The 17,704-nt window shown below is 57.8% G+C and overlaps 1 protein-coding gene across 1 annotated transcript in view; it reads right to left on the bottom strand.

Annotated features, from left to right (window-relative positions):
* Positions 1-1,132: 1,132 nt before the first annotated feature.
* Positions 1,133-17,704, bottom strand: part of ANK2 (ankyrin 2) — a 269,516-nt gene continuing 252,944 nt past the window's right edge. The window contains exons 37-46 of the mRNA XM_023520862.1: positions 16,251-16,382; positions 15,311-15,454; positions 12,676-12,961; positions 10,884-11,148; positions 8,667-8,759; positions 8,186-8,269; positions 7,915-8,079; positions 6,776-6,958; positions 5,478-5,569; positions 1,133-3,153 (exon numbers count right to left, since the gene is read on the bottom strand). Coding sequence (XP_023376630.1) covers positions 2,970-3,153; positions 5,478-5,569; positions 6,776-6,958; positions 7,915-8,079; positions 8,186-8,269; positions 8,667-8,759; positions 10,884-11,148; positions 12,676-12,961; positions 15,311-15,454; positions 16,251-16,382 — 1,628 coding nt within the window. The 3' untranslated portion in view covers positions 1,133-2,969. The remainder of the gene's footprint in view (positions 3,154-5,477; positions 5,570-6,775; positions 6,959-7,914; positions 8,080-8,185; positions 8,270-8,666; positions 8,760-10,883; positions 11,149-12,675; positions 12,962-15,310; positions 15,455-16,250; positions 16,383-17,704) is intronic.

Here is a 17,704-nt window from a genome sequence, read left to right as displayed (position 1 = left end):
CACAAAACCATTCCCTTTCTCGAAAGAACGCACACATCAAGGTTTGCTGCTGGAGTTGGGAGGGCGACACACAGAAGCTCACGTCCTGGGCTCTGTGACCAGCGAGCCGTGTCACTTGCGAGGTGGCTGTGCCTGGCTGTGAGGAGTAATGGAAACATGCACCACTCAGGGTCGTCCTGAGAATGAAGTGACACTGTGTCCGTGAAGTCTTTAAACTGCTGAAACCGTCCCTTGTCACATGTTTGTGCAGAAACAGTGACGGCTCGGCCCATCCTGCCCGTCACCCCCGCGTCTCCCCCACGCCTGCCCTGCTGCCCACTCCCGAACGCCCTGCTCAGCGGACGGAGACCCCGTCTCCGTGCCACCGGGTCCCACAGGCGGTAGGTTCTGAGCCGTCCACCCGGAGACGATGTCAGCTGCCACAGGCTCAGGGCTGTCCCCAAATGTGCCCCCACCACACGCTCACACCTCAGATGCCATCCCTGTGACCACCTGGCCACAGCCAGGGCGGCTCACGGAACTCAGATAAGTGCGTCACTCACCGTGTCCCCGGCTTGCTGTGAAGGATGTGGCTCGGGACCCGCCAGGTGGACAGGCACTGGACAGGGGTGCGGGAACACAGGCCGTCCGCGCCCTCTCGACTCGCTGCCTCCCGTGTCTCCAACTGGAAATTCCCAGAGCCGACCTGCTGGGCGTCTGTGGACGCTCCCGGCGGGACTGACTGACCGGCCTGATTCCACCCCCGGCCCCTCCCCCGCCCAGAGGTCACAGGTGGGGCTGCAACTTCTGGCAGCCGCCCCACCCTGAGCTGCCTCCCAGAGTCGCCTGGCAGCACAGGCGCAGGGGTGGAGGGCAGGGGCTCCCGAGGGGGGAGAGACACGTCTCACCTGGAGCCACTTCCGGAGCTCAGGGCGAGAGGCCGAAGGCTGTGACTGGGGGGTTCCCGCCGCTCTTACCGCTCAGAGATGCCGAAGGCCCCGGCTCCGTCGACGTGCGCTTTTGGTGCTCGAGGGCACCGAAAGCGGCCTGTGTCTCTCCCCGGCTTCAGATCTGCCTTGTTCCCCCCATACATCACCCCTTGTCCCCTGAACTCGTGGGTTAGTGGGAAAGAAGAACGAGTCGCTGCCACACGTGACACTTGTACATTTTATTTAAGTAAATCAGCCACCGTACACGTTGCAGCTATGTTGTTAGTGTCATTTTCCATTAGCTAACACATGCCCTCGTGGATACGCTCGATTAGTGTGGCATGGGGACACGATGCTGACGCACCAACTGAAAAGTCACTTCTTCTCACAGGATTCAAGTTTCTCGATTACACGGCAAAAATCAAAACCAAAAAAAGGTGAATAACCATTAGGCTGTTACACAGACATCATCGGCACTGCAAGTGACACCACGGAAACGCTGCCCTTCGCTCCAGAGGTCGGGCGGGAGGGCGCCGGTGGGTCCCCGGAATCCTGGCCCCGGCCACGGGCGCCGCTTCCCACCCAGCGGCTGAGGGGTGTGCACGGGGGCCGGGGGTCTGGCTTCGGACGCCTCCCGCCCAGGTGGGTCTCTTGGCGACGCTACCCAACGTGAGGACGTGGCGCTGTGTGTCACGCTCGTGTGTGACTCGGAGCGATGAGTCACGTCTGCACAGAGGGAAGGCCCGGCTCGGGCTGGCAAGGGCTCCGTCCGGGGCGCAGAGTCTGGGGTGTGTTGTAGATTTCATCTGCATGACTACACTTCCTTTTAATGAAAAACTGGTCCGAATGCATAGTTTACGTGGATATATTTGTGAATATACATGTTAGACGCTACGCGGCCTCAACCACGGGAGGAGGAAGCAGCGGACGTGGGATTCGCCCGGGTGCCTGACGTCCCTTCCTCGAAACAAACACACGGCCAAGTGCCTGGATGCACTTAGTTGTCGAGGGAGCTCGGATTTCAAGTAAACGAACCGAAAATTTTAACCAAAACCAGATTTTAAAGGATTTCTCAATCTTGTCTGCAAGCTAAGAACCAGACCTCGCCGAAAGGGGAGACGTGCTCACGGAGGGTGGACAGAGGGACTCCGGCGGCGTGGCTGGAGGTGTGGCCTGGGCCAGCTCTCCAGAGGTGCATGCAGGTGGCAGCGAGGTGGGACCCAAGGGAGGGGGAGAAGCTGCTCCAACACAGCGGGGACGTCACTCCGTGTGACCGACGTAGGCAAGTCCTGGTTCCAACACACGACCTCCTGGGCGGTGGCCAGAAGGAAGGGCCACCAGTAAGACAGCGTGGTCACCAAAGCAGCAACGATACTTGGAAACTACAGCAGCCACTGCTGTCTAGATATCTGCCTGCGCACCCCGACTCCAGGCCCCGAAGACGCCAGAAGGCCCCAGGACCCGCTTCTGCACCGGGGCCGCCTGCTTCTGGCGCTGGCCTCGGTGTGGCTGCTGGCGTCGCAGGGGAGGGCGGTACCAGCAGCGCAGGCTCACCCAGGGGGAGTCCCCGAGAGCACTGGCCACCCTCTACCAGGACAGCTAGGCCGCGGTCCCAAGGGCAAAGCGGGCCCCCCGGTGCCGCCGCGAGGAGGAGCGGGTGCCAGTTGTCCGTGTCGCACTGTCCTGACCCACCGCTGTCGGCGACCACCAGGCCGCACTCAGCCCCCGTCAGCGGTGACAGGCGGCGGCTTGGACTCTGACGTGTGCTCGTCGGAGCACTGGGAGAGTCTGCAGCGGGGCGTGCTGGTCGGTGGCTTCTCGTGGGGCTCGTGCGGCAGCCCAGAACGACGAAGGTGGCCAGTCCCCGGGCAGCACACACCAAAGTCGTGGGTGCAGCATCCAGAGTGGAGGGCGCACTCTTTGGTCACAAGTGAGCTTACAGTTAGGAGGAGGGGGACCTGGCCCAACGCGGGGTCTGCTGGCAGCGGCGGGGCGGGGTCCGCGGGTGGCCACGGACGCTGGGCTGCTGAGTGGGGGTGGGCTCCGGGGTGAGCGCGGCCCTCACTCGGCCTCCTGCTCCAAGTCCTCCTCGCAGAGACGCCGCAGGAGACGCCGGAGGTCACGCTGGAGGTCGTCGGGCTCCAGCGCCTCTGGCACACCTGCCAGGTGCTCCTGGTGCACGCGCGTCCCCTGCTGGTCCTTCACCACGGCCCTCTTCTGCGTGCTGGCTCTACTCATGGTGGTCCTGCGGAAGGCAGACAAGAGGTCAGGGCCCTCCCCGTCAACAGTGGCTACCCGCGCCCCGTCCCGAGGGAGGTGGCCTGGCCGCCCTGGAACAGCAAGTGCACACGCACGCCCTGGCCCCATCCGCCACACGCGCGCCCCCACCGCACACACGCCCCGACCCGCTGAGAACGGCAGTGTCTGACTTTGTTCCCTGAAAACTCCCGAGGCTGCGGCTCAACCCTTAGTCACAACGCGACTCCAGTGTCCCACGAACTCTAAGAGAACCTTCCCACGGGACAGAGGCCTCTAACCTGAGTGTCATTCTGCGGGACCGAGGAAGGGGCCTGGGACGACGGTCTGGGGATGCCTGGGTCGCCTCGCCTGCCAACGGCAGGGACGGGACCCGCACAGGGGGACCACTGGAGACGGCCCTGCTCACCTCCTGGAGCACCCCACTGCCGGGTCGTGTCTCCTGCTGTCACCTAGCGGCCTGTGCTGTTCGGGGGGCCCCTCGTCGGACTGCTGACCCCTTGCAAAGGGGCGATGGCGTGCCCCCGCACCTGTACTGCCACTTGTCTCCGTACTGGAAACGACGCTGCTGTGGTTTGCCCACCCTCAGCCCTACTCGAGAGTGCGGTCCCCGCTCAGCCATGCAGGAAACGTGCATTACGTGCAGGCACCGTTGTCACAGCAACCGAGGGCCTGCATCGCAGAGCCGAAGGGCAGCACGGTTAGTGAGTGGCAGAGCCAAGCGTCTAAGGTCCCAGGGCCGGGGGGGGCCACTGTCCACACAAACGCACAGGGTACGGTGTGGGATGGTCAGCTGCTCCTATGCCGGGCTCCGTCCCTGCGGACGGCCTGTGCCCAGTCCTGGAGTCCTGGCGCCCACCCAGCGCCTCTCTCTGCGAGTCTGGCCCACCCCGGGTGTTCAACGTTTGCTTCGGCCGGACACCCCTGGTCTCTGTGGGACGGCTGCCCCCTCCCGCTCTCCCTCATGCCTCGTGCTCCCCACTCTCCTACTCTGCTACGCGAAGTATTCTGTGTCTGAAAGCACCTCAGCGTGTTCCCCTAGATAAAGATCAAATCTAGTTCCAATGGCCAAAATCGAGTTGTGATTTCTAACGACTCAGCATCCATAACGGCTTTCCGATTTTCTGCCAAGAGCTAGCAGGAGCCTGTGTGGCTTTGGAGCTAGGGATGCGCTTCTGTCGCGGGGCCTCCAGGGTCTGTGCCCACACGTGTGATGGACGTGTGCGTGTCACTCAGGGACAGGACGAACGTACTTCTGTGTCCTGGGGAGCAGTGGGCATGAGTCACGCCCTCGGCCACGTACAGGACAGAGGGCTGCGCAGTGCGGGGTGCCCACAACTGTGGGCCGTGGGGCACTGGCTCTCCTGCCCCTGGCCTCAGACCCAGAGGCTGCAGCTGGGACTCTGGGGTAGCTGGTGTCCTGCCCTGTCCCGGCCTGAGGGTCTGGTGCTGGCGGTGCGTGTTCACCTGGCTGGTCTGAGCCCGGGGACTCAAAGCTCAGAGCGTGCAAAGCACGTGCACCGTGAGTCGCGGGCACTCGCTAACGTCCTGCGGGCAAGTGCAGTCATGTGCACAACTGCCGCTCACCCCACGGGCGACTGGAGGGCAGATGCGACCGCTTTCAATTTCACGGTTCTAATGACTGCGTTGCTCAGGCCGAAACAGTTTTGTGGGGTGCTCTAAAGGACACTCTTTCCCTTCTTCTGAGTGAAGTGAACATAAGAGGAACTTTAGTTTGCTTTGTGTCTTTTGCTGCAGAGCTGAGACCTTCCGTTAACACTTACGGAGCTGCTAGTGGCCCAGACCAAGGCAAGACGCCAAGGTCTACACACCGAACAGTCACGGGACAGGCAGCCAGAGCCGCGCGGCGTGCCCCCTTCACGCACAGACTCAGGCTGCTTACCGCTGTCATGACACTTCCTGACACTCTAAAGCCCCTGGCTTCGGCGTCACCCAAGTCACACTCACGCACAGACACCTCGTGGAGAGTGGGCCACTGGGACGCGTGGGCTACTGGGCCGAGCTCGGGGTGCCAGACTAACGCATGAGCGGAGGCTTAGCCTCCTTTCTCTGTGCTCCGCATGCCTGTCAGCATGGGGGCCCCAGCTGGCTGGCCCTGACAAAACTGGTGGCTTGCTGAAACCCAAGGGGTGTCCACTCGCAGTGACACGCCGACAGGCTGACACCTGACAACGAGGGCTGGTCGTTCCCGGGGGCTTTGGGGTCTGTGTGGGGCTCTGCTTTTCTCTTCCTAAAGTGGGACAAATTTTTAAGGTGTTAGTTGGCGAAGCATCACTCCATGCCAACCCAAACCTTTTAATGACTGATCCGTCCTCTTTCAGGGTTTGACTCTCTACTAAAGCAGGAGAGTGGACGTCTGCGTGGCTACCTGCGTAACTCAAAGCCTGAAGCAAGAGAAGGAAGCGAGATAAACCATCGTGAGCCGCGGACGCTAAGACGATCCCCGGCTGCCCTGATCCATCTCTAGTCTGTATAAAAAGATACACCGCACCGCAAAGGATAAATAAGATCCGTTCTTAGGTCCTAGTTTGGCTTAAATTGCCCCCATCTGTGACGGAGATCTGACACAGGACCTCGCAAAGGCGGCAAACCAGAACCCGCGCCGTCGGCTTCTAGCCCCTCACCTCGGTCCCCCTTTCTACAACGGAGACCTAACGACCATCGCAGTGACCAGAAACAAGCAACACGCAGCTCAGATAATTCATCCTCTGATCGTCCAAAGTCAAACTGTGAAGAACCGCAAGTGTTTGAACCCAGTATGGTTTTAACATCCAGACACATGCGGACACACTGTCGGTGCACGCTGTGGGTGTGGGAGGGTGCACGCTGTGGGTGTGGGAGAGCACACAGTGGAATGCTTAACTTCGAACGCTTCAGTAGAATGAGTGGGGGCTCTGCACACACACACCCCCAAAGTCCCTGGGGCCAGACGGGCTTCAGAATCCAGGTTATCTTCCTCTTGGGTTTTAGAAAGGTGACAGGGTGTACACACTGTGTGTCCTAATGCCGCATAGGTGGTAGGAGCGGCATCCTGTAATCACACCCATGACTACGCCAACAGCAAAACATCTGAATTTTACTCCAGGGAGGATAAAAAGACTCCTTTGTCAGTTCACAGTAAGTTTTACTACCAAGTTAGCTTGCTACTAACTTAGAAAATTTGTTTTGGTTTTCAGAATTTTGGGATTTCTGAATCGTAGTAAGGGTCTGTGAATCTGTCACCATAGACCCATTTATTACTCACTGGAAAGAAAACTTAATTATAAATGCTTGTTTCATCATGGGTGCGAGTCACATCTGGGACTTTTAAGTAAGACGTACCATCCTGCCCCAGCTCCTGAGGCTGCCTGTGATTCAGCTGGAGAACGTGTCATCTGAATTTTTAAAAGCTCTTACGGTGACACCAAAGAACAGCAGACGTGGAGGATGTACTACTCCACCGCAAGAGCTATTCGAACAGGAATTTGCCATCTTGCATTAAGTCGCGCCCTTCCGTGAACACACGGACGACAGACGCTAAGATGTTCTCTTTTCAAACAGAAAACGAACATGAGGTACACACACACAGCAAAGCGAAGATGGTTCTGTACCTTTTCAAAGTCGTCTTTGGCTGAAGGAAGATCAGTGGCTAAACTAGAATCCCCCAGATGCTTCTCCACCCTCTCTCCGCGCACCACCGTTGTTTTAACAACTTTGCTGACTCTACGGCCTTCCACTGGCTCGGCCTGAAACTGTGAGGTGCTGCCTGAGAGGCCGGGCTCGGACAGAGTCACCTAATGAATGAAGGACACACAGTGCACAGTTTTTGACTGCCGAATGTAACAATGATGAATTTTCCTCTGTACAAACAAAGACACAAACAAAAACTACAATGTTATATTCTGGCCTTCCGGAAAACCGGATTTTGGAAAGGAGAAGCAGTTAGGAAAAAACCTATGATCAATTATTAACGTCTATGTAACGTCTCTGTCTACACGGCCGAATCAAACAGTTATCACGTGAACAGCAACCCGTCAGGAAGTTTCGTGAGTAGGACAGGAATGAGCAGGACGCTGCTCTCAGTGTGACGCAGGCGTAGTGCCTGGGGACGAACCCTCTCTCCCGTGTCTAAGCTTCTGCTCTGGCATTATGAAGACAGTTAACCCCGAAGAAGCGACTCTCAAAGACGTGAGCAACTGAAGAGCGTGTTTTCCAGAGAACCTCGCGTGCGTCAATAAAATTTGGAGGACGTGAATGAAGCAAAACAGTGAGAATGTTGCAAAGTTACGTGTCAAAGAGTCAAGTTTTCCTCAAAGGGGGAGCTAAAAGAGAGAAACAAAACCACAAGTGAAGAGTTTCTGGACCCTGACCCGACGGCCCGGAAACACAGGCGCCTGGACAAGGCGTGTTTACTCTAGTGGCCACGGGCACCAGCAGGCTCTACGCGCGGCCCTGTCCGAGCCCTCTGCTCGCCAGCAGGTGGCGAGCTCGTCCGTTTGGACTGGACTTTAGGGTTTCTGCTGCAGTCAACTTTGAATTTAACAGGAAACAGAAATAAAAAGAACCAAAGACAGTGAGTATAATGGCTACAAATATCACCAACGGTCACTTTGAAATTCCACAAAATCATGAAGGAAAAGCGAATGGGCGACTAAGGGGGCGACTGCCACGCCCGAGCGGCTGCGTCGTGCCCGCTGAGCGCCCTGTCACCCATCCAGAAGGCCAGGCCTGGAGCGCCGGGCGGCCTCACCTCCGACTGCTCCGTGTCGCTCCTCAGCACGACGCGCTTCACGACTCTGGAGTAGCCGTCCCCTTCCTCGACGCTGACGGGTTCCTGGGGCAGCCCCTGCATCGTCACCTCTTCCTTCTCGGTGCCGTCGGAGGACACGTACCGCCGGATGACCTTCCGGGTGACCTGGAAGAGAGAGCACTCGCATGTCGTCTCTGCACGACGGACGGGACGAGGTGCGGGTGACGGTGGGCGGGTCCGGAATCGGCCGTGAGGACACGCGCGCCAGTACCTTCTTCACCACGGTGCGTCCGTGCTCGTCGACGTACTCCTCCTCCGTGGCCGTTTCCGCGGGCACGTCCGGCACGTCGTCTCCCTGAGGTGTCGAGAGAAAGGGCCACTTCGGCGTGGGGTGGCGACTCCGCGGGGGCCTCCCCCAGGGCAGGAGCCATGGGAGCCTTCCCGCATTGCTGAGCACGGCCGCGTGGCGGGCGGAAAGGGGGAAGGCGGGCGATGCCGTGCTCGGCGGCGCGGACCGGGCTTGGTAAGACCGACGCAAACGCGCGGTCAGCCCGGCCGGGGCAAGGCGGACGGCGCGGGGGCCGCGAACGCCGGCACGCTGCTTTTACTGATGGCGCGACATGGGAGGCCGAGGGTCTGCTGTGGAGAGACCATGCACAGCCCGAGGAGCACACCAGGCCTCGCTGCTCAGCTCGGCCCCGGGGCTTACGGGACGGATGGTCCCCCACGAGCAGCAGCTGCGCAGCTGGTACCTGGACGATCACCCGCCGGCGCACGACCCTGGTGGTCACCGTCGCCTCCTCGTCCGAGCTGACCTCCAGCTCCCCCAACTCCTCTGTTAGCTCCTGGAAGCAGGAAGCATGGTGTTTGTCACCTGTGCTAAGGGGCACTGCTACCGGCCTCTGCTCCAGCTCTCACTGGTGTCTGAAGGTTCCACCCACGGAGGCTTTGGTGGAAAAGCCGCCGGGGGTGGGAACAACTGTGTGTGAGTCCCAGACTTCAGTGAGACTACAGCTTCGTGTCCAACAAATAACAAACCTTTCCGGGATGCCGAGAGCCGTCAGAGCCTGTCAGCAGAGGCCAGCGGCTGGCCCACACTGCCTCTTAGACTCGCACTCTCGGTAAGTCACCAAGTGGGGACACAGAACCTATTGCCTCTCGGGCTTGGCTCGGAATGACCCACCCAAAGATACAGCAATGTCTCCTGCTTGCCCCAGACCCTCCTGCGGCAAGTCAGAGTCCCCCGCAGCTGTGACCCAAGCAGCGGTGCGTCTCCGTCCGTGACGGATGTGCCACCACTGGACAGCATGGGGCACATTCTGCAGGGCTGGGCCGACTCTATGATGTGGCCCACAGCTAGCAATGGAGCCAGAACGTAACCTTAGATCAGGACGTACGTCTTGGGAGCCATGTATTGATTCATTCTTCCCTAATGGAACGTTATTTAAGAAAATAACGGAATTTTCTCAATGCGTTTTAAAATATAGCTTACATTTCTACATTCTTTTCTGCTAAGAAAAACTCATAAATGCTAAACAAAACTACACTTTTAATGCACTCGGGAATCTGCTGACTAAAACACAGGATCAACAAGAAAAGTAACTGAAACTGGATCAAGTTGAGGATGAGAAGTAAAGAGTCAAGACAGGAAGCTGAGGGCAGTGCTCGCGGCTGACGAGGGGAGGGGAGAGGGGACGGGAGGCCCAGCCAAGAGCGGACACGCCGCGACTGACCGGCTGACCGGCTTATCCACGTGCAGAACAGGTTAAATACACGAACCGTCCCAGCCGTTCGAGCCTACGCTTCAGTTAGCTTATGGATTCTTCCGCTAAATCTGGTAACTCCTGAGCCCAGATAGCACCAAATAAACATTTTCCCTAGAATCTCAAGAACTTGAGAGATGAGTAATTTTATGCAAAGGCAACATGAAATAAAAATCCATCCATGGGATGAATTTGTTATTTCAGATAACTGCCCAAATCGGGAGAAATTCTCATCTGCTTGGGCCTCCACTAGGTTTAGTTGTGATTCTAGAGAAATCCTGCCAGCAATTGTCACACTCGTCATGAACCAAGAACAGTGCAGGACTTGGTCCCAAAGGCGTGCTATGCTGTTACCTTTTCCCCCAAAGTCTTCATTCTTTTATCGAATCTCTCTTTCCTACTAAGATGGATATTAATGCTTTAAAACACCTTGACGTAGACAATGTTTCTGAATTCTAAAATGAATGTAATTCATGTTAAGTTTAATTCAAACAGACCCTCACACTCCGGGTGTGGAGACGGCCGGGGGCTAGCAGACGTGCACCCCCCACCCCCTGCCGCCAGGTTCAGGAGGCCTGAGGGGGTCAAGCCCCCAGGTTCTGCTCAGGGATGTGAACCGTTCAGACCGCATTTTGACACTAAATGAATTTCTTACAATGGTCTCCACCCCTCTTCACAGTGTCAAAAATCACCTCGTGCCTCTCATGCTGCTGACACGCGGAAGCAGCAGCGAGTTTAGGCAGAACGCCCTTTCCCCACATCGTCCTTGAAGTACACTTAAGGAGACTGAGAAGTCTGGGGAGTGACCCCTCAGGCGCAGAGTTCGCGCCCGGCTCTGGGCAGCACGGGCGCCTCATGCGGGCGGAACCGTGGTGCGGGGGACTCGGCTGACACCCCACTGCTCTGGCGCCTGAGGTTGCACGTCGGGGATGTTGTCTCACCCAACGCTCCTTTTTCTTAGCAAAAGTGTTTCCGATGATAAAATCGAGGGCTTATGGTCAAGCAGCTAGAACGGGAAGCGTACCGTTTTTATCTAGATTTACTGGTTCTCAGATTTTAAAGAAATCAAGGAGTTGAGATGGCCCGAGTTAATCGATTTGGCAAACCTTCCTGTCGTGCAGCGAAAGAACAAGCCATCGAGAAGTGGGAACGGGGAGGGGTCCGCGGCCGTTACACGTGGGCCAGGAGACAGAAGGAGCTTCTTACCTTCTGGAAAGCGGCGTCTTCATCGAGTCTTTCGAAGGCCGGTGGCTGGTCGTCTACAGACTCCACGATCACGAGGCTGGTCCTCTGAGCAGAGGCCCCCCGCCTGCCTTCCGGGGGCTCCTCGGGCTCCTGTACGGTGGGGGGTTGGAGGTGGGGCCTCTCCCCCTCAGGAGGGCCCCCCACTTCCTCAGGTGTCTCACTGGGAGAGCCCGGTGCTGCGGTGGCCTTCCAAGAACCAGACACTTCTGTCCCTGGGGTTGTCACGCTGAAATGGAAAGCCAATCTCAGCACGGGTGCACATTCCCCCATGGAAACGAGGGCATCGCGGGAAGCTAGATCATGTCTCCACGGCCCGTGCGCGTCACAGGTTTTGTAAATTTGGCCAAGAAATGAAATTTGAATAAAAACCATGTGTAAGATACAGGAGAGTTAAAGCTCATTGCTCTAGCATGGACTAGGAAAGACGTACGCTAAAGATAAATTATCCTAAAATGTATTATCGTGTCCTAATCTCTACAAAATCCATATGTTGTAATTTTTCATTTTTTCTTTTGATAATTCAAGGTGATACTGAAGAATTGTGGAGGTTTACAAAACAAAGACTCATAGCTCATGAGGCTTTTGAAGAATAAAAATTTGGCAAAACATTTAAGAAGCAACACATGAACCCCACGCTAACACAGTCGCCACGGCCACAGGTGCAGAAAGACCCTCATTCGGCTTCTGGGAAACCGCATGACCTGCAGACACGGGAGCTTTTTCTGCCCATACGGTTTGGAGGTAGCTGCTCCGCCGCGATCTCTGCAATCCCCGTTTCTGAGGAAGAGAGGTCTGCTTCCTCCGCTCGTCCCACAAGCTCCTGCCATAACTGTCACTCCACGGTCGTCAAAGGCCCCGCGCCGCTCCGAGAGCTCCCTTGGCTTTTCTGTCTTTTCCTTTCTCCTACTCTTCCCCACCTCTTCTCGACGCTCTCCCCTAAAACACGATGGGTGGCTAAACAGGAGCGACATCATTCATTATCCATTTCGCCCCCTTCCCAAGTCCCAGTGGCCGCAGCACAAACCTAAGGACAACGGGGACGCCGTGAGGCCGTCTGCCAACACTGCCCTCAGCTCTCAGGGCTGGGACCCACCTGCCCTTCTCACGACCTGCTTTCTCTTTCCAGACAACTGTCACTTAAGCGACCCTCTCCTGGCGGCCATGAAGCCAGGTCTAAGCTCCGAGCTGGCCCTCGGCAGCTTCCTTCGGCCGGACGCTCTCTGGAAGGCCTGCGACTCCCCCTACAACCTGTCCCCGCCATTGACGACCTTTCACCCTGTGTCCACAGCCTGTGCCGCACTTCTGCTTTACTGCTAGCGACTCCCAGCTTCGCTGAGATGCGCCGGGGCCGCTTCTCCCGCACCTTCTGCTGCCTCTGCAAAGCCATCGACGGCACTCGTCAGAAGCACCGGGGCAGTGACGAGGGATGCTTTGTGGCCCACGGAAGCTTTAACAGCGCTTCGCAGGCACGTCCTCAACCTCCGACCCCGCGAGGCGGTCAGGCGCACGCTCAAGATTTACGGATGCGGAAATGGAGACTCGGAGGAGTCAGGGACCCGCCCGAAGCCACAGGCCTGGAGCTGGGCCGCATGACGCCGTCACGGCGACGCTTCTTAAATGTTTTGCCTTTTCCCTAAGGCTCTGGCAGGGGTTCCTTTGGGGCCATCGGAAACTACCGCAGTGACTAACCCCGTCTGCGTCCCACACCCGTGCCATGCGGCCCACATGGGACAGGGCCTCTCTCGAAACTCACGAGCAGTCCCGCTGCTGCTGGCGCGGTGACTCGCCGGGCAGACCTGGCACTTCCCCCGGGCCACCCTGCCACGCCTGCTCCTTCTGAGCTGGGGGAGAGCGCTGTGTGGCCGAGCTGTCCCCATTGGCTCTGGGGACGCCGTCCTGGGAAGCGGAGGACTCGACGGAGAGGTCTTCTTCTGACACGACAGGTGGGTGATGGCGGCTCACGCTCTCCCGAGGGGCGGCAAGCTCCTCGGCCCGCCCGGGCTCGGCAGCGCCAGGCTCCTCGGGCAATGCTGGGAACCCTGCAGGGGACAGAGTGCTGTGCTGCCATCACCCGTGTTAGCCAGCTGTCCGTCTCCTCGCCACCCCGCACTGTGCCCTGCGACAGGCCTCGGGCTACGGAGCCGCACAGGAACCCGTCTGCCCATGAGGTTCTGGCCATCTAGGGAGCCCAGGGGCAAGGGTCTGTTAGGACGCAGGGTGGCTGGGCCCCAGGCGCCAGTCAGGTGATGCCGGAGCCCCCGACTCGCAGCTGAAAGCCTGGGAAAGGACACGCAGTGGGGCACAGCGCAGGGAGACCGGGTGGTAAGCAGGCGTCAGTCAAGGCCCAGACTCCGAGCGAGAGTTAATAACGACAGCTAGGACCCCGCTCCTTCACTATGGCAGGCACCGCTCCGGGGGCTTCGCTCATGTTGACTTGTCCAGCAATTCTGAGGCCAGGGGTCTGCATGCAGGGCCCCCGTGCCAGGGGAAGGACCTGGCTGGGGTCCAGTGCAATGAGGGTCGCTGCAGGTTTCGGGCAGGTGTGTGACTGACCTTCATCTACCTGCTCATTCACTCAACAGATACGCTGAGGACCGACTACGTGGCAGGTGCTGTTTAGAGCTGGACTCAGAGCAGCGAGCAGGACAGAGGGCATCTGTCCTCACTGAGCACGCGTGTCTGCGGGTACGACTTACGATAAACTCAGCAGGAAAGGAAACCAGGGCAGAGGCCAGGCGCCGACAGACTGGCCAGGCTGGGCCGGGCTGCCCTCAAGAGGGCCTCTGAGCTGAGGCCTAGGAGTGTGCAGGAAGCGTGCCCCGCGGTGGAGGGAACGGGGCGCCCAGCCGTGACTGAGGGAGCGCGGGAGCCCAGGGCACGCGAGGTGGCCAGGTGTCTGGGACGGACAGCTGTGAGGCTCTTGCTGAAACTAACACATGCCATCATCTAAACCTATGAAAAAGGAGAAGCTACAGAAAGAGACGAAGGAAGAACGGACAGTAATAAAAGGCAGGAAGAAACCAGAGAAGCGGGTGTCACAGGAAGCACGGGAAGGGCAGGTCTCAGTGGGCTTAAATGCGTCGAAGGTCACTAAAGGGCAAAGCAGGGTGAACGGCAGGAATCGGTGCGCTCGGCAATGAGGAAACGGGGTGAATTCGGCAAGACCGTCTTCTGTCGGGTGATGACGAAAGCCCAGCAGGCGTGGATGCCGAGGACGGCTCTAGGGAGCAGGGGAGAGAAGGAGACACTGGAGAGTCCCACTGTCCTTAACGAGATTTCCCGCAGAATGGAGGCAGCAGCAGAGCTGCCGCGCAGGGTCTACGGGGTGAACGGCGTGGTCGGCGTGGCTTCCCGGGGCTTCCTCCCTAAAGGTGGGGGGGCCTAGTTAAGCGCGCTCGATGCGGCTGGCACAGTCCAGCTGCAGGAGGCAGAGGTGCGACCGCAGAAGTGAAGGTCTTCACGGGACAGCAGGAGACGCTGTGTGACCAAAGCGAGCGAACGTCAGGCAGGAGGGCGGGGGACAGGCGCCAAGGGCACTGCGTTTGCAGGTCCTGCGCTGAGCGAACGTGAACACCTGCTCAGGATTACGCCTGCTTTTCCTAACATGGAGCTGGGAGTCGATAAGGAGAAGAGAAGATGTAAAACGCAGATGAGGGAGAGAGGGGCACGGAGGAGGGCAGAGTGTCAGTGTGCAAATGACTGACAATGAACTGGAGACAAACTGCCGGACAGCTGGGCGGCCAACGGCTGGAGGCCCCAGTGGGCCTGAAGGGCTGAAGGACAACGCTTCAAGTCAGAGTGGGGAGCAGTCTGGCGGCCGATACGGATGGGGGTCTCAGTTGTAGGCGCAGAGGGGGTGGCTGAGGCAGGATAAGACGCATGTGGCAGAAGTGCCATCGAGGAGCTGAGGGAGGGGCACCTACGGCTCACCCACATCAGCGGTCATTACGGACTGGATGCACGCCCCTAAAGCGCCTGAGCCGAAGCCCAGCCCCACGTGACACCGGGGCAAGGCCTTGGGGGGGTGACGAGGGGGTGAGGGTACAGTCCCCGTGATGGGGTCGATGCCTGGTCAGAGGAGGCCGGAGACATGCTCTCTGTCCCCATTGTGAGGTCACGGCAAGAAGGTGGCCGTCACCTCAGACTTCCGGTCTTGGAACTGTGGGGAGTGCGTCTCCGTTGCTGAAGGCCCCGTGTATGGTGTGTCGTCCCAGCACACCGGCTGAGACGACAGAATGACAGAGAATGGGGAGCATGAGGCGCCCATCGAATGGGGGAGCAAGGAGGAAACGTGACACCAAAGGCAACGGCGCACCCTCGAAGGACAGGAAGACTCGAGGTCAGGCGGCCGACCACACACGCGTGCACACGTGCGCGCACACACTGACCTTCGCTGCGATCCAGCGCGATGGCCCGCTCCGCCTCTGCATGGCTCCGGCCGGCACGCCCCCCCAGGGGCTCCGAGCTGGCCTCCATGAGATGCACGATGTCCATTCGGCTGATCTTGGTGAGACAGCCCACGAGACTGGCATCTGGGGCATCGGAGAAAAAGCACTTGTCGCATGTGAGGGGACCTCTTTAAAAATCTTTCAGTTAGCGGCATTACTAAAATTTTGATATCCGTATGGGAAATCTCTAAAGCCCAAACAGGGTTTTTGTAAAAATAAGCGTACAAACGAGAGCTGTGCACAGAAAGGGCGACAGCACAGGCATGAGCTCTAAACGCAGACTTGCCAGGTGACAGAGCAGACGCCCTGTCCAACGGGCGTCTCAGTGAAGAGACGCCTGGAGACACGTTTGGTCTGAGTACAGCCCCTGTGCTGTGCGGGAGGCTCGTACAGAAGTCTCCGCTGGCCGTCGCGAGCTCACGATGACGGCTGACGGCGCGCCCTCTGCTTTGACCTGCTCCATCCCAGCGGGGCGAACAGCGCGGGCGGGGAGGACGGCGGGCGCCCGTGTGGAAACGAGGCAGGGCCCGCGAGAGGCCTTCGGGGGAGTGGGCCCAGCTGGGGGGCGAGAGCGGCCACGGGCTGTACCGCCCCTTTTCCTCAACTGTCCTGCATAAAGCACGACACGGGGCGTGTGCCTGACGTGTTCTCGCCCTTTCAGGTGCGGAGGAGGAAGTGGAGAAACACGGCACTGTGCGCCCGCGTCCACCGCAGCGTCTGGGAGCCTTTCGCGCTCCGATGAGCCCCCGGCCGCGCGCTCACAGGAACGCGGGGCCAGATGTGTTCACGCCCAGCGTGTGACTCGCGGCGTCGCAGTGGTGCTTGACGCCGCCGGCACCTGTGGTTTTGTGGGCACGCCCCGCTCCGCCTGCAGCCCTACCTGCCGCGTGCCTGCAGTCCCGTTCCAGCCAGTGCCTCAGCAGCGCGTGGCTCTGGTCTTGCAGCGAGTTGGGGTTCTCGATCCGTATCTGGTGCACCTGCTCCTCGGTGAAACCCAGCTCTCTTGCCAGCTCTAGGAGAGAAGACGTGACCCCGTGGGCGCACTGACCCCACATCCTGACCCGTGACTCTGGGTGGCGTGCCCTAGCGCTGTGAGTGGCAGGGTGGCCGTGCCACGCGTAGAAGTGACTCTCACATGCCTTTGTCCTTCTAGCACGTTGCGGATTTTTCTCTTCAAACCAGGTATAGAAAGAATCGAGCACCGTCATAACGGAAGTGGCGACACGGAATCCCCACATTCGGAAGAGACCATTAGCACTAGCTTACACTCTTAATCCAGATAATGGAAAAGAAAGGACTGACAGCAGGAGAAACAGACCATTTCTCACTTTTAATCATCGTTAGGTGACGTGTTAAGTACTACGAATCCTGTTTCTGAACACGTGGATAAACGCTAGCTGTGGTTATACCGTGGTGGTTGAATAAACCCCTTTGACTCAACATCATATGAGTAAAATATCTAGGAAGCATTAATTGACCCAGGAAAGAAGCCCCGAATTCTTCCTTTAAAGTCTACCGCTGACATTCCCTATAGATGCTCATACATTGTGGTGTGTACGTGTGTAAATGAGGTGTCCTCCTTGTAGGATGATTTGCCAATATCTTTCAAAATTAAAACTATGCAGACCCCTTACCTGGCAATCCACCTGTGGAAATATGCCCTATGGGAACACGCACAAAAGTGTACCAGCGCACGGGCACCCTTACAGCCATCCGCGGGACACAGCCTCAGTCCCCATCAATAAAGGGCACGGATAAAACGCTGGCAGCTCCGCACAGCAGCATTAAACAGCCATTTCAAAGAACGAGACAGATGTGTCTGTGGTGATGGAATACTTACAAGGAAAATGAAGTAAAATCTTACTTATTTTAAAATAATAGGCATCGATGCCTTGGACACATGAGAAAGCATTAGCAGTTAACCCTCAGGAGCGGGGCCAGGAGACTGACTTTTCGTCTTCCTACCACTCTGCACGGTGGTGGGGTCTGAATTCTTAACAGGTACAGAGATATTACATTTAATAGATAATGTGTACATACGCATACATTTAAGCAGCAAAATAAAGTAATTCGAGATGTCGTTTATTTCGTAAGTCAACCAGGGATATTCTGCTGTCCTTCCTTCCCCTAAACTCAATTAAATAACTCTGATCAGTTTTTAAAGAAAACGGCTAAGCTTCCTGCTTCCAATCTTACTCTACATGATCGATTATCTCTGTTAAGGGTATCTGGACTCCTACTCATCACCAAACGTTTAAGAAACTGAAAGGAGCTGAATATTGACAAAGTAGTCGCAAGAAATAGAAAAGGAAGTGAGGCCAGACAAAGGCAGGT

The sequence above is a fragment of the Pteropus vampyrus genome, unplaced genomic scaffold (genome assembly GCF_000151845.1).
Source record: "Pteropus vampyrus isolate Shadow unplaced genomic scaffold, Pvam_2.0 Scaffold282, whole genome shotgun sequence".
Lineage (NCBI taxonomy): Eukaryota > Metazoa > Chordata > Mammalia > Chiroptera > Pteropodidae > Pteropus > Pteropus vampyrus.
Note: the sequence above shows the minus strand (reverse complement) of the source record. Positions and strands in the feature narration are given on the sequence as shown.